The 14,662-nt window shown below is 45.8% G+C and overlaps 1 protein-coding gene across 1 annotated transcript; it reads right to left on the bottom strand.

Annotated features, from left to right (window-relative positions):
• Positions 1–696: 696 nt before the first annotated feature.
• Positions 697–8,250, bottom strand: LOC127002813 (uncharacterized; the record flags this gene model as incomplete). Its single annotated transcript, XM_050869026.1, is given in 1 exon segment — positions 697–8,250. A coding segment is annotated over 1 exon segment (773 nt), but the record flags the coding sequence as incomplete, so codon positions are not given.
• Positions 8,251–14,662: the final 6,412 nt, after the last annotated feature.

The raw sequence follows: 14,662 nt of genomic DNA, 5'->3' as shown, positions 1-14,662 counted from the left end.
AGGTGTGACGGGTATAATTTCTTGGCATATGCTTGAGTATGATTGAACGTAATTTACAAATATTAAAATATACATATTAAGTATATGAATATACCCACTCCCCCTTGTCCCTTGTCCTACTAACATAGCTTTGTGATGGGCCCCAATCTTAACACTGTGTGCATTGTATGTACATATGTATGAATGGTTGAGTGAATGGTGTGCATGCTTCAGGATGATACGTAAAACTGAAAACTTCTTTCCATAAAGCAGCGATGACATCACGATCCAATCATATATAAGGGGGCTCTTGAACTAAGTTGATTAGGAGTTCCACCAGCATGCTTGAACACACCACGGCAGAGACTCGACGCGACGCGACACGACGTGACGTGACTCGACGCATCCGGTGTAAACGGTTTCTTTCAAAAACCCATATAAATCAGTGTTATAACTGGGGTGGCGATTCACGATACGTCATGAATCGTCATGACGCGACGCGACGCGACTCGACGCGACTCGCTTGGTGTAAATGCAGCCTTAAGGCGGGCCAGGACTGTCTCCTTCTTACGACTTTTTATGTGGGAATACGACCAGGGACGCACAGCCCTGGTCGTAACTTCCCCCATTTTCATCGTGGCAGCTACTGCCGCCCACCTGCGCTGCCACACACCCCTGAGTGCGGACCGCACGGTGGGATGCAATTCCTTATGTGGGAGAGCGCACTGTGAGGGAGGACGAGAAGCAGCGGCCCGCGCCACCTCATCGGCCTTCTCATTACCACGCACAGAGACGTGGGCAGGTACCCAACAGAAGGTCACCTGATGCCCACGCCTTTTTGTTAATACTAGCCAGCTAAAAATACCTAGAACGATAGGGTGGGTACTCCTAAAATCTTCTATTGTAGACAGGGCTGCCTGAGAGTCACAGTAGACAGTAAGAGTATCAACACGTAAAGTGAAGATGGTGCGAATTGCTAAAAGAAGGGCAGATAGTTCTGCGGTAAAAATTGAGGCAATAGCAGGCAAAGTTCCAGAACGGGAAAAGTCTGGAAAGACAGCTCCAAATCCAACGCCAGCATCGGATTTGGAGCCGTCCGTGTATACTGGTACAGACGTGGCGTGACTAGCTGTGTGGGACAGAAACAACTGTCGAGCAGTTGATGTCGAGATGCTTTCTTTGGTAAAGTTAAAGTACCGGCAGAAATGTGTGTTTGGGAACTCCCACGGTGCGATGGGAGGTACCTGATATACTGCTATAGGGAAGTTTGGTAGTAAGAGGTCCCCAATGACATTCCGGACACGGAGACGAAAGGGGCGAGGTAGAAGAGGTTTGTTTCTGTATTGTATATCTACAGTTGTGTCTATGGCAACAGTGTAGGCAGGGTTGTTAGGTTGGCGTTGTAGTCTGTACCAGTACGTAATCAGAAGTCCATCTCTCTGAAGGTCTAAGGATGGCACTCCTGCGTCAACTAAGAGACTTAAGAACATAAGAACGTTGGAGTCTGCAAGAGGCCGGTAGGCCTATACAAGGCAGCTCCTTTGACCCTAAGCTCCCGTGTATCTAACCCCACCTAATATCGCTGTCCATGAATTTATCTAATCTATTTTTGAATGTGACAATTGTATTGGCGCTCACCACATGACTGCTAAGCCTATTCCACTCATCCACAACCCTGTTAGTAAACTAATTTTTGCCTATGTCCCTGTTGAATCTGAATTTATCCAGTTTAAACCCATTACTTCATGTCCTACCCGGTTTTCTTACCAACAAACCCTTATGAATATCTCCCTTATTAAAGCCCTTCATCCATTTATAAACCTCGATCATGTCTCCACGCACCCTTCGCCTTTCTAGAGAATGCAAGTTTAACTGTTTGAGTCTTTCCTCGTATGGCAAGTTTCTGAACCCCTGAATCATCTTAGTCATCCTCCTCTGCACTGATTCTAACATTTTGATAACCATTCTATAATAAGGTGACCAGAACTGAACCGCATAGTCAAGATGAGGTCTAACTAATGCTAAATATAGTTTGAGGAAGACTTCGGCGCTTCTATTGCTTACGCTCCTTGAAATAAATCCCAGTACCCTATTTGCTCGATTTCTAGCTTGAATGCATTGTGCCCTTGGACGGAGATCAGAGCTCACTAAGACCCCTAAATCTCTTTCCCGGTCGTGCCTTCTACCCCCACCAATCTCGTGCTTTTCAGACCTCACCCAGTAGACCAGAACACAGTCATCTTAACTGTAAAACAGCTTCAAAATACTAAATCGTTTGGTTGTGATAACATTTCCCTAAGGTTTATCAAAGACTCACTTATAGTTATCATCTTCTACCTCACAACCATCATAAATACCTCAATCGTCACAGGCATTTTTCCTGCCTCCTGGAAAAACGCTGTTGTCACCCCACTGTATAAAAACGGAAACCCAGACGAAATAGGAAATTATCGTCCCATCTCTCTACTTCCAATTTTTTTCAAAAATATTAGAAAAAGTTAGTTGCCAATCAATTAATGTCATTCCTGGAACGTGACAAACTTCTCTCTCCAACCCAACACGGCTTTAGACCTAAACTCTCTACAGAGACAGCGCTGCAAGTCATTACCAATAAAATTTATGATAATATAGATAACAAACAAATATCACTTTTAACACTCTGCGACCTTTCTAAAGCCTTCGTCAGTGTCAGCCACACCATCTTACTCCGAAAACTTCAACAGATTAATGTTGACACCTACTGGTTTGACAATTACCTCGATGACAGGTCACAGTCAGTCCGCATTAAAGACATCGTCTCATCCAAGAAATCAGTAGCCTTTGGAGTCCCCCAAGGTTCAATACTAGGCCCAACATTATTCAATATCCATGTAAATGACACATCTACCTATATTAATAACTGCCTTCTTGTACAATACGCCGACGACACACAGTTCCTCCACAGCGGTAATATCAACGAAATAAATACTTTAATTAATAAAACTGAGATCACTTTGAAACAAATAAGAACCTATTTTCTACAGAACGGCCTTCAGCTAAACATCAATAAGACACAATGTATCTTCCTAGGCACACGCCAACTCCTGGCACACATCCCTAATAACGCCACCATCAGATGTGCAGATGGCGTTATACAACCCCTCTTCCATGTTAAAAAAACTTGGCTTACATCTGGATTCACACATGACCTTCGACAGACACATAAATGAAATGACTAGGAAGACAATGGGAACTTTAAATTTCATTAACAGACACAAAGATCTTTTCAACAAAGAAACACGCATAATGGTTATACAGACTTTGGTATTAAGCATCATAAAATACGGCATCACAGTATGGGGGACAACAAACTCAACTTTAATAAACAAAGTGCAAAAACTACAAAACTTTGCAATAAAAGAAGCAGATGGGAAAGCCAGGAAATACGATCATGTCACTCCATTATTTAAAGATTTGCAATGGCTTAAAATCAAAGACCTAATCACCTTTAACCTCATAACAAAAGTGTTTAAGCAGAAAATAAAAGATTACCCAGACCACATCCTCTCTCTCCCAACTGTTAACTATATGACAGACTCAACAACAAGACAACAAAACAATCTGTACGTCCCGAGATCCAACACCGACACAGGTGCAAGATCCTTTCATGTATTAGGTCCTAAATTATGGAGCCAACTACCGAATGAAATAAAAGACTCATAATCTGACCACATTAAAATCAAATCTTAAAAAGAAGCTGTTGACCTCTGTATGAATGTATTGTCTACTCCACTGCCTTATGTATATTCTATCATGTATATTTAGATGTATAATCCACCATGTATATTTATATACATATTTATATACACCGCCTCGGGGAGGCGGTGGCTGAATCGACAGAGTAACAGCGCCGCGTTCAGGAGGACGCAAGTTCAATCCCCGCCCGGTGCCACCTAGCTGGGATTTTTCAGCCGCCGCCGAGTGGCTTAAAACTACCCACATGCTGTCCAGAAGACCACCTATCAACCCGGGGCGGGATTCATCAAACCATTTACCGGACCTCTGTCTGGTAAGTCTCGCGGTATCTCCGCCCACCCGGTAAATCGGCATTCATCAACCACTTACCGGAGCTGTGGTAAGGCCAAAAGTTACCGCGGCTCCGAGGACCCGTAACTGAGTTACCGCAGGCGTAGTAAGTGCTTAGACACTGCCGCGGCTCATGTTCGGAGGCGATTTTGAGCCAATGTATTTTATACCTCGTGACGTGCCCTACACCATCAGAAGCAGAAAAGCATGCAGATTTAGGATCTGGGCTTATAGAAGCGATGTAACGAAAACCAGCTGAGTACGAAGGAGTTGAAGATAAATAAATGCAAGAAAATGTGTACTCCCTATTCATTTAACTTTGATTTTCGTATGTGTATTTACACATTATTGTTACAATTTTATGCTAGTGTGATGCACAATTTTCTCAAGAAGATGATGGTGGTCTCCATTTTTCTCAAAAATGAATGTTGGGGTCAGGAAACGGGGTGGGAGTGAGGTGTGTGAAGTCGTCGGTTTGGGATGAACTGGGCAGACCCGTGCACGGCCTCAGGCCGGCTTCACTTGCAGGCCGCACTCTATAGTATGTAAGTCTGTGGAACTGTCCACCCACATGACTTTTCCCTACTTGTTAAAACACTGCAGAGGGAATAATGTTCTGTCTGTGACAGTCACCTCCCGTCTCAAGTCTCCAATATTGCTGTGGAGTTTAATGTCGTAAAATTTTGCTCTGACCTCCTCCACACTACTCACGAAGCCACTCGATCACGCCATTCACCTCAGCAGCCACAACTTCCCACGCCCACACCCATTGCTTGGCTGCACCAGTGAGGCATGATGACAATGGCCCCCTAGCCAGTTTTGGTTGCGAGGGGTGAGTATGGGCAAACATGAGAATAATACCCAATCTTGTGATAGCGAGGCACGCAGCTGGCGTTGGCGACGGAAAACTATGTAGGTAATATACAAAAATGTTCAGAATATTGCTACGCTACATAAGCGAGTATATTTTTATTTCAATAATAAATATACAAGTAACGTGCATTCATTCGTAAGAAACGCATCTAACTGAGGGATCACCACGCTAATTATTTGTTTTAAGGCAGTATTTACGCCTGTACAATACACATGTCTTGATTCTGAAGTCTGTGTATTAGTAAACAAACGACACGTGAAAGCTGAAATACAGCATCAAAGGTCGCACGTGATTGGCTATCCAGCCCAACCAATCGTCGCTAGGGTGCGAGTTACCGGAGCGTTACCATACCGTTGATGAATGCCGTGTTTGAAAGATGCCGCAGCTCTGGTAGCGCTCCGGTAAATGTGAGAGATACCAGAGGCGTGGTTGGTAAGATTGATGAATCCGGGCCCCGGACTCTAGATTCTAGGATTAAAGATGAGCTCCGGGAGGGCAGCATGAGCCAATGCAAGATGGCGCCACTATAAACACTCGCCTGCGCCAGAACGGGCTGGGCCGACCATCAGAACCCACCGGGAAGAAGCCTTGGGCCGACCATCAGGCCCCACCGGGAAGAAGCCTACCGGCGCTATAGGCCGCGACGTAAAAAAAAAAAAAAAAAAAAAAAAAAACTTTAATCTACCATGTCTATTTAGATGTTTAGTATGACCACTTTTTAGTGGAAATAAAGTTTATTATTATTATTATTATTATTATTATTATTATTATTATTATTATTATTATTATTGTTATTATTATTATTATTATTATTATTATTATTATTATTATTATTATTATTGTCAAACGCTTTACTAAAATCTTTAACCCTATCTCGTGTTTTAGTCCACGAGTCATCCACTTGGGGTCATTGTTTTCTTTTCAAAGTGTTCGCTGTGGTATATGCTGTCCTTGCCCCTCTACTATTACTCTAACTAAATTATTGTAATACATTTCTACCTGGTTCTCCTGGCTCTCCAACTCACAGTTCTGGACCTCATGAATCCCTAAATTATCCCAGTTTACCCCTTCAAGATGTCTCCGAAGCCCCTCGTAATTTGCTCTTTTAAAATCTGGCACTAACACTGGGTTTGGTTCGCGGGTTACCGCCCAGTCTAAGCTAAAACGAACCGTTCTGTGTCACTATTTCCTAACTCTCCGCCCACCTCCAGCTCATGTAGCAAGTTTCCATTATTGGTTAGGACTAAGTCTAATATATTATCTCCTCTGGTAGGCTCAGTAACTACCTGCTTAAGGAAATTATCTTGTATAACTTCAAGAAAATCCTCTTTTGGACCCTTCTTTTCTTGTATTAAATCAACTCTTTTATCACTCATTAATTACTCAATAAATGATATCACCGTCTCGTATCCCTGGTAGCGTGATCCGGCTTAAGTTGTTATTGGAGACTGGAGTTCGGGGATAAACAAGGGAAAAAGAAAATATACATTTATTTAAAATTAAATGAAAGTAATTGCCTTACGCAATATTCTATGCTCAGACGATCATAACACTGGCATATTCAGCAATGGATGCAACATATGACAAACGACATGTCTTAAACATAATACTACAATATGTGCTCAGTTGTTGCCAATAATAATAACACTCGTCGTTCCACAAGCAGTGGTTTGTATCTCTCTGCTTACATCACAATCATTATGTACTCTCTTCACAAAATCCTAATACCACATTCCTATAGTATAATCTACTACAAGTCATGGAAACACCAAATTATACCACACCCAGTGGTTTTACCTTTGCTTTACATCGCAAACAAATAATCACAATCCTGTCCCACTCACAATCCTACTTCACATCTCCTACATTATAATCTCCAGGACAATACAGTCGGTTTCCCTTAGATTCTCGAATTTCTACTCACGATTAAGATCACAACAGCCATTCTCGGCTGAGTGAGTAGCAGGTCTGCTTGAGGCGAGAACCAAGCTCGGTCTACCCATACCACTGATTTCTAGGCCACATTTTTCTTTGCTTGAGGCGGACTTACATCCTTGACACGCCCTTAATTTTCTACATAACCAGTGGCCAATACTTCCTGTCACACCCATCTGCTCGCTCATTATGTTGTATTGTTTTACTTCTCCTGCTATTCGTGAGTCAGTCTTAAGACACTCCCACAGTGATTTTCCTGTTAAATTATTGGCTCATAACATATCGCCACGACTGACGTCACGGGTCAGAGTCTTTTTCAATGGTTGTTCACTCACACTTTCTGACCACGCCTACTGGGTATCCGTTTTCTGTATCTGAGTCTGGGTATCTGTTTTCCTTTACCCTCGTTGTTTCCCCTCTTTTGTACTTGAGATGTTTACACTGTTATATATGTCACCCTTCTTGTTAGTGTTTGTCCTGTCAGATGTTTACACAGTTGTATATCTCTCATTCCTCTCTGGGTATCTGTTTTCCTTTGTCCTCGTTGTTTCCCCCCTTGTTAGTGTTTGTCCTATGAGATGTTTACACAGTTATATATCAGTCACCCTACTTGTTAGTGTTTGTCCTGTCAGAGGTTTACTCTGTACTGTTATGGCTATTCCTCTTGTTTGTTCGTTTTCTGGTTCCCGATACCTCGGCTTCCAGGTCACCCACTGGGTCTTCCCAGTCTGTATTCCTATAATTAAAGTCCCCCATTACGCTGACATTTTTACTCCTACTCGTCCTGCCAATCTCCTGTAGTAATATACTCGTGTCCTGCCTGTTAAGGTTGGGTGGCCTGTACAGAACTCCTAGAGTTAGTTTTTCTTTCCCTTTGTAAACGTCCACCCAAACTGATTCTGAATCCATGTTAGTTTTGACTGAATTGTTAACTAAACATTTAAGTGAGTCTTTAACATATAGCGCAACTCCACCTCCCTTTCTGCCCCTTCTGTTTTTGTGAAACATCTGATAACCCGTTATTTCAAATTCCGATCTAAAATTTCTATTGGCAGTGTCTATCCATGTCTCAGTGATCGCTATTATGTCAAAATTTTCTGAACAAGCTTCACCCCTTAGTAAGTCTATTTTGTTTCTGAGGCTCCTGCTGTTAGTATAGAAGATTCTTAGCCCGTGCTCTGTTACTCCCCTATACTTACTTCTAAGTTGCCTGGTTGTATTATGAGCTAGATGTCCTCTCTCATTTCTCTTGATTTAAAGGCACCAGTTGACAGTCTAACTGCCGCATGATGGACTGCGTCTAGTGTGCGGAGGCGGGCGGTTGTTGCCGACGTGTATACTTCGCAGCCGTAGGACAGTCTCAACCCGATGAGTGCCTGGTAAGGGCGTAGGAGTATTGTGCGGTCAGCACTTCGTTTTTAAGGCTTTTAGGTGTGGGAGCCATGTGAGGCGCCTGTCGAACAAAAGCCCCAAGAATTTGTGTTCTTCTACAACAGGTATACGTGAACCGCATATGGTGAGATCAGGGTCTGGATGGTGGCCTCTCAGGCGACAGAGGTGCATGGCAACCAACTTGGATGGTGAGAAACGGAAGCCATGTGTCTCCGCCCATGTGGATGTCCTGTCGATGGCGTTTTGCAGTCAGTCTGCGGTGGACATCCGAGTCGCCGAGAGCCAGATTGCCGTGTCGTCGACGTAGAGGGAGGACGACACCCCCTAAGGAACCAATGTTGTAATGCCATTTATAGCTACAGCAAAAAGGGTGACACTCAGAACGCTTCCCTGGGGATGTCGGTAAATACTGGCTATGTGCCGAGCCTATGGAAAGTAGCTAATGTGACGCCGATTTTTAAAAAGGGGGACAGGTCAGTTGCTTCAAACTATCGCCCAATTAGCTTAACATCGGTTATAGGGAAGATGCTGGAGTCCATAATAGCCAGGAACATTCGGGAGCATTTGGAGAAACACAGCTTAATTCACGACTCGCAGCATGGGTTCACAAAAGGTAGGTCATGCCTCACCAATCTCTTGTCCTTCTACAATAAAGTATTTGAGGCGGTTGACAGAGATGAAAATTATGATGTAATCTATCTTGATTTTAGTAAAGCGTTTGACAAAGTTCCTCACCAACGACTGTTGCTTAAATTACAGGCTCACGGAGTAGAGGGTAAAGTTTTGAACTGGGTCAAGGCGTGGCTTAGCAATAGGAAGCAAAGAGTGCAAATCAATGGTAAAAGATCTGACTGGGGATGTGTTACGAGTGGGGTCCCACAAGGTTCGGTATTAGGTCCACTTTTGTTTATTATTTATATCAATGACTTAGATACAGGAATTAGTAGTGATGTTAGTAAATTTGCAGATGATACCAAGATCGGTAGAGTAATTGAGTCGGATCAGGACGCTAGTATTCTCCAAGGTGAACTCAACAGATTGTACGACTGGGCGGATAAATGGCAGATGGAGTTCAATGTAGGAAGTGCAGTATTCTGAGTGTAGGTAGGAACAACCCCTCACATAACTATTGCTTAAATGACACTCTCATAAGTAGGTCTGGGTGCGAGAGGGATTTAGGGGTCTTAGTGAGCTCTGATCTCCGTCCAAGGGCACAATGCATTCAAGCTAGAAATCGAGCTAATAGGGTACTGGGATTTATTTCAAGGAGCGTAAGCAACAGAAGCCCCGAAGTCTTCCTCAAACTATATTTAGCATTAGTTAGACCTCATCTTGACTATGCGGTTCAGTTCTGGTCACCTTACTATAGAATGGATATCAAAATGTTAGAATCGGTGCAGAGGAGAATGACTAAGATGATTCAGGGGTTGAGAAACTTGCCATACGAGGGAAGACTCAAACAGTTAAACTTGCATTCTCTAGAAAGGCGAAGGGTGCGTGGAGACATGATCGAGGTTTATAAATGGATGAAGGGCTTTAATAAGGGAGACATTCATAAGGTTTTGTTGGTAAGAGAACCGGGTAGGACACGAAGTAACGGATTTAAACTGGATAAATTCAGATTCAACAGGGACATAGGCAAAAATTGGTTTACTAACAGGGTGGTGGATGAATGGAATAGGCTTAGCAATCATGTGGTGAGTGCCAATACAATTGTCACATTCAAAAATAGACTAGATAAATTCATGGACAGCGATATTAGGTGGGGTTAGATACACGGGAGCTTAGGGTCAAAGGAGCTGCCTCGTACAGGCCTACCGGCCTCTTGTAGACTCCTGCGTTCTTATGTTCTTATGTTCTTATGTAGTCCTTCCTACTTTTCATAGGGTGGTGAGTAAGAGGTGCCGACTCTGACTTGGAAAGTCCTCTCTTCAAGAAACCCCTTAATAAACTTTGGCATCCGTCCACGGAGACCAAAGGCATGGAGCTGTTTCAGTATCCCATATCTCCATGTTGTATCGTAAGCCTTCTCGAGGTCAAAGAAGATGCACACCATGTGTTGTCTTTCTGTAAACGAGCGGCAGATAGCTGACTCAAGACGAACAAGGGCGTCTACTGTTGATCTCATCCTCCGAAAACCTGACTGGTAGGGAGACAGGTGGCCATTACTCTCTAGGTGGTGTACTAGGCGAAAATTAACCATCTTCTCAAGGAGTTTGCATAGGCAGGATGTTAGAGCTATGGGCCGGTAGTGTAAGGGTTGTGAGCCATCCTTCCCAGGTTTGCGGATGGGAAGTACAGTGGCTTTGCGCCATCCATTTGGTATGATGCATGTCTGCCAAATTTTGTTGTATATTTGGAGCAGCAGGGTCGTGGTGGTAGGACTGAGGTGTCTAATCATGTCATATGGGATATTATCTGGGCCCGGCGACGTGTCATTGCAGTGGGAGAGGGCTGATTGTAGTTCCCGCATGGAGAAGGGAGCGTTGTATATTTCAGTGTTCAATGATGTAAAGTCTAGCTGGCGTCGCTCCTGTTCTTCCAAATGCCGACGTACAGCGGGAGGTCTAGAGTCCTGCTTAGACACAGCAGCGAATGCACTGGCTATGGCGTCGGCGACTTCGGCGCTCCCTGCTAATATGTTGTTGTTGATGTTAAGTGCAGGTGGTGGGCTTGATGAAAACTTTCCTGCAATTTTGTGTACTCTCTTCCACACTTGTGTCATTTGTGTTTGTGAGTTTAGTGTGGATACATAACTGGCAAATGAGGATCGACGTGCTTCTTTTAGTGTCCGGCGTGCCTGTGCTCGTGCTTTCTTGTAGGCAATATTGTTGAACACTGTTCTATGCCTCTTGTAGCGGTTGAAGGCCCGGCGTCGGCAAGCCACTGCCTGCTTGCACTCGTCAGACCACCAAGGCACAGGCCGACGTGATACATGTCCTGCTGTTTGTGGGATTGTGAGTTCTCCCGCTCGGTGAATGTGCGCCGTAAAAAAGTTGACTGCATCTTCTGTTGTCGCGAAGTCATCAATTGATGTATCCGTGTTAGTTATGGTCCGAAAGAGCTCCCAGTCCGTTCGATCTAATTTCCAACGCGGTAGTCGAGGTGACGGTTGGAAGGTGGAATGGGAGATAAAGATGGGGTAGTGGTCGCTGCCATGTAGACCTTTGATATTTCCCATCTAAAATCCAGGTATGCATCGGGGGAACTGAGTGAGAAGTCAATAATTGACTGTGTATCCGTCTGCATATGATGTGTTGGATGACCGGTGTTAAGTATGCAGAGGTCTAGATCTTCAATTACAGATGCCACAGTGGCTCCTCTTTGGTTGCTGGTGGTATCTTCCCATAGTGTATGGCGACTGTTGAAGTCGCCGAGTAGTAAGAACGGTGAGGGCAGTTGGCGTACCAGTGTCAGGAGGTCTTGCTTATTGAGTGGTGTATTGGGTGGAAGATACAGGGAGCATATAGTATATGTACGTGTAATGCGGATTTGAGCAGCGATAGCCTGCAATGGAGTGTTAAGTGAGAGCGGAGTGTGTGCTATGTCGTTGGAGATGAGGAGACACCTACCTCCAGAGGGAGCTTGTTTGGGATCTGCTGGAGAGTGTATGGCACCTGTAACTACGTGGGGGAGGATGAGCGTATGCTCCTAACAGTGTCTCCTGGAGGCAGAAACACTGTGACTGGGAGTCTTTAATGAGAAGGTGGAGATCCTCCCAGCTTCCTCGCAACCCTCGGCAGTTCCACTGCAAGATCTTGAATTTTAGTTATTTTTCTTCAGGGCGCCCCCGGAGAGGGACCTCCGTGTAATAGCACCGAGATTTCGCTGGAGGGTTGACCCCAGCGCAAGCGTTTTCTTTATCGGCTCCAGGGCCGATGTGACGGGCCGGGGAACACCGAAATTTCCCCGGCCTCTTGCTCCACTCACCCTGCCCCCCTCAACCTTCCGCCACTCTGGTGAAGCGGCAAGGGAGCGGGACACGGGTGGAGCCTCCAGCACTGACTGTGCGGAGGCGGTGGACACGGGCGCCGGCAGGTTCGCACCGTGACCTTGATTGGCAGCGGTCACCGGCTGAGGGTCAGCCGGGGCCACTGTTGCAGGGGTGGCGGCTGCAGCCGGCACCCGGGGTTCTTCCAGCGACCCAGAGTCGGGAGCTGGAGAAGGCACTTTAGCAGGAGGGTTGTCCTGCAGGGACTCCTCGCTGCGCGTGCGTTTTTGCTGATGGGGCTCATTGCGGCCATCAGCAGGCGTCTGGTTAGATGAAGCGGACTTAGTAGGCAGACTTAGAGTTGTGGGAGGGGCAGTCTTGGCAAAGGTAGAACGGCGATGGGCATGGGCGTTGAGGGCAGCGGCATACGTCATTCCGGGTTTGGCCATCTTTGTAAGGGCAAGTTGTTTAGCCTCAGCGAAGGGTACCCTTTCCTGGTTGTGTGTTTTGAGCACTTCCCTCTCAAAGAGGAAGCACTCACAATCCTTTCATGAGGCAGGATGAGGTTCACCGCAGTGGTAACAACGCATAGGTCCAGGGCAGTCGTCACCGTGGTTATCCATTCCACATGACACACATATTTTTGCTAGGCAGTTTTTCAAGCGCCGACAGGTCTGGGTGACGTGACCATACGCTTGACAATAGAAGCACCTTCTTGGGTTGGGGACATAGGGCTTCACATTCAGATTTAGCCAAGGTAGCTTAACTGTCTTGGGTAGTACTAGTCGGTTGAAGGTAATAAACAAGGTTGGTGTAGGTGTGAGAATTCCGTTTACCTTTCGTAGCACACGGCGTACTGAAGCCACATCGTACTTTTTGAGTTCTGTAACCAGTCGTTCTTCTGAGTAGCGGAATAGGTCCCTTGAAAAGATAACACCCCGAGATTGGTTCATGGTGGCATGGGGAGAGCAGGACACTGATGCACCCGGAACAGAGGTAAGGGCGCGGAGCTTTGAGCTCTCTACCGGTGACGAAACTTCAACTAACAAGCTACCGTCCCCTTGTGGCGTGATCTTGGGCTCACGGTCACAAGCCTTGACCAGACAACGGTGCACTTCAAAAATATCCAGGTCGTTTATCGGGCAACCATCCACAGACTTGACTGTAATGTACTTTTCATGTGAAGCAGGTTCATACATACCAGGCAAAACTTCTGTTTGGGAAATTAGGGAGTTCCCAGGTCTACGTGAACTATTCCGTGGACCTTTGTGTCGCACGGACTTGTCTTGGTCAGCCCCTCTAGGAGGTACGGACTTTCCAGAGGCACCACCAGAAGCCGTGAAAGGCTCCAAGGTGGCGATGAGAGAGGACCGCGTGGGTGTTTCCGAAGACGGGTGGACGTCAGGGAGGGAGGCAGGCCGGGCAAAGATGACCTACCCATACTAAACAAAAAGAGTTTCACTTTTCCACAGCCCCACCCACCACGGAGCCCAACAAGAGGAGGCTGGATGTTGGGGCCAGACCGCACCCAACAGCCCCAGGGGTAATTTAGAAGTATACGCAGCCACTGCCAGGATTTTAACGGCGGCCGCGGGACCGTTGCGATCGCCCACCCGGCAGTGACCGCTTGACCCTAGCCAACGCATGACCAGCCGATTGATTCAGTGGGGCCACACTGAACCGCCCGTCTTTAAGGCGTCTTACCCCAACCCTCCCACCAAAGGAGTGTGTTGAACACCGAGGGGAACTACACCCTGCCCCGCGGTGGACTCAACTCCCAGATGAGAGGGCACGGGGAGTATACGGGACGCCACGCACGGCAAACACGTGGGGAGACAGTAGCTCTGCCCTAGGTGGTAAAAGGGTGGGCGAAGGCAACATCACCAGTAGGCCTCCTCTACCGGTGATGAGGGGGGAGCACTTGGTCCACGAGGCCAACGGACATCGAGTCCTATCGAGGTGGGCAAGCCACCACGGTAGGTGGTGCCGCCGACCTCGCTTGAAGTCCCGTCACCACGACAAGGTGATTCCCCTTCGACCGGGCGGGATATGATGTAACAATTTCCCATAACATGGCATTTGAGCGTTTCAAGTCCTCATTTGTCGAGTGAAGTGCTTGTATACGGGAGTCCAAGACACAATATTTACATTTAGACTGGCTGGTTTGGAAGTGCAGTGCGACAAATTTCTTTAAACAATTACTGCAGGTGAAATATTTGGATGGCATGGTTACTTTGAGGTTACTATAGAAAAAAACTTTGACAAACAAGATGTATTTAGAGTCGCGGTAGTAGTCCTTTATCTATTTTCTTTTTAATTATTTATATTTAGTCAGTGGTGGGCACCGATCACTGTTTTGCTGTTCCGATCCCCGATCATCCGATCAGTTTGGGCAACTGATCCGATTCTGATCATCGGATCATTTTTAAGTACTGCTGTTCCGATCACCTTTCCGAACAACCGATCATTAAAACTTATAATAATTA

The sequence above is a fragment of the Eriocheir sinensis genome, chromosome 24 (genome assembly GCF_024679095.1).
Source record: "Eriocheir sinensis breed Jianghai 21 chromosome 24, ASM2467909v1, whole genome shotgun sequence".
NCBI classification, from domain to species: domain Eukaryota; kingdom Metazoa; phylum Arthropoda; class Malacostraca; order Decapoda; family Varunidae; genus Eriocheir; species Eriocheir sinensis.
Note: the sequence above shows the minus strand (reverse complement) of the source record. Positions and strands in the feature narration are given on the sequence as shown.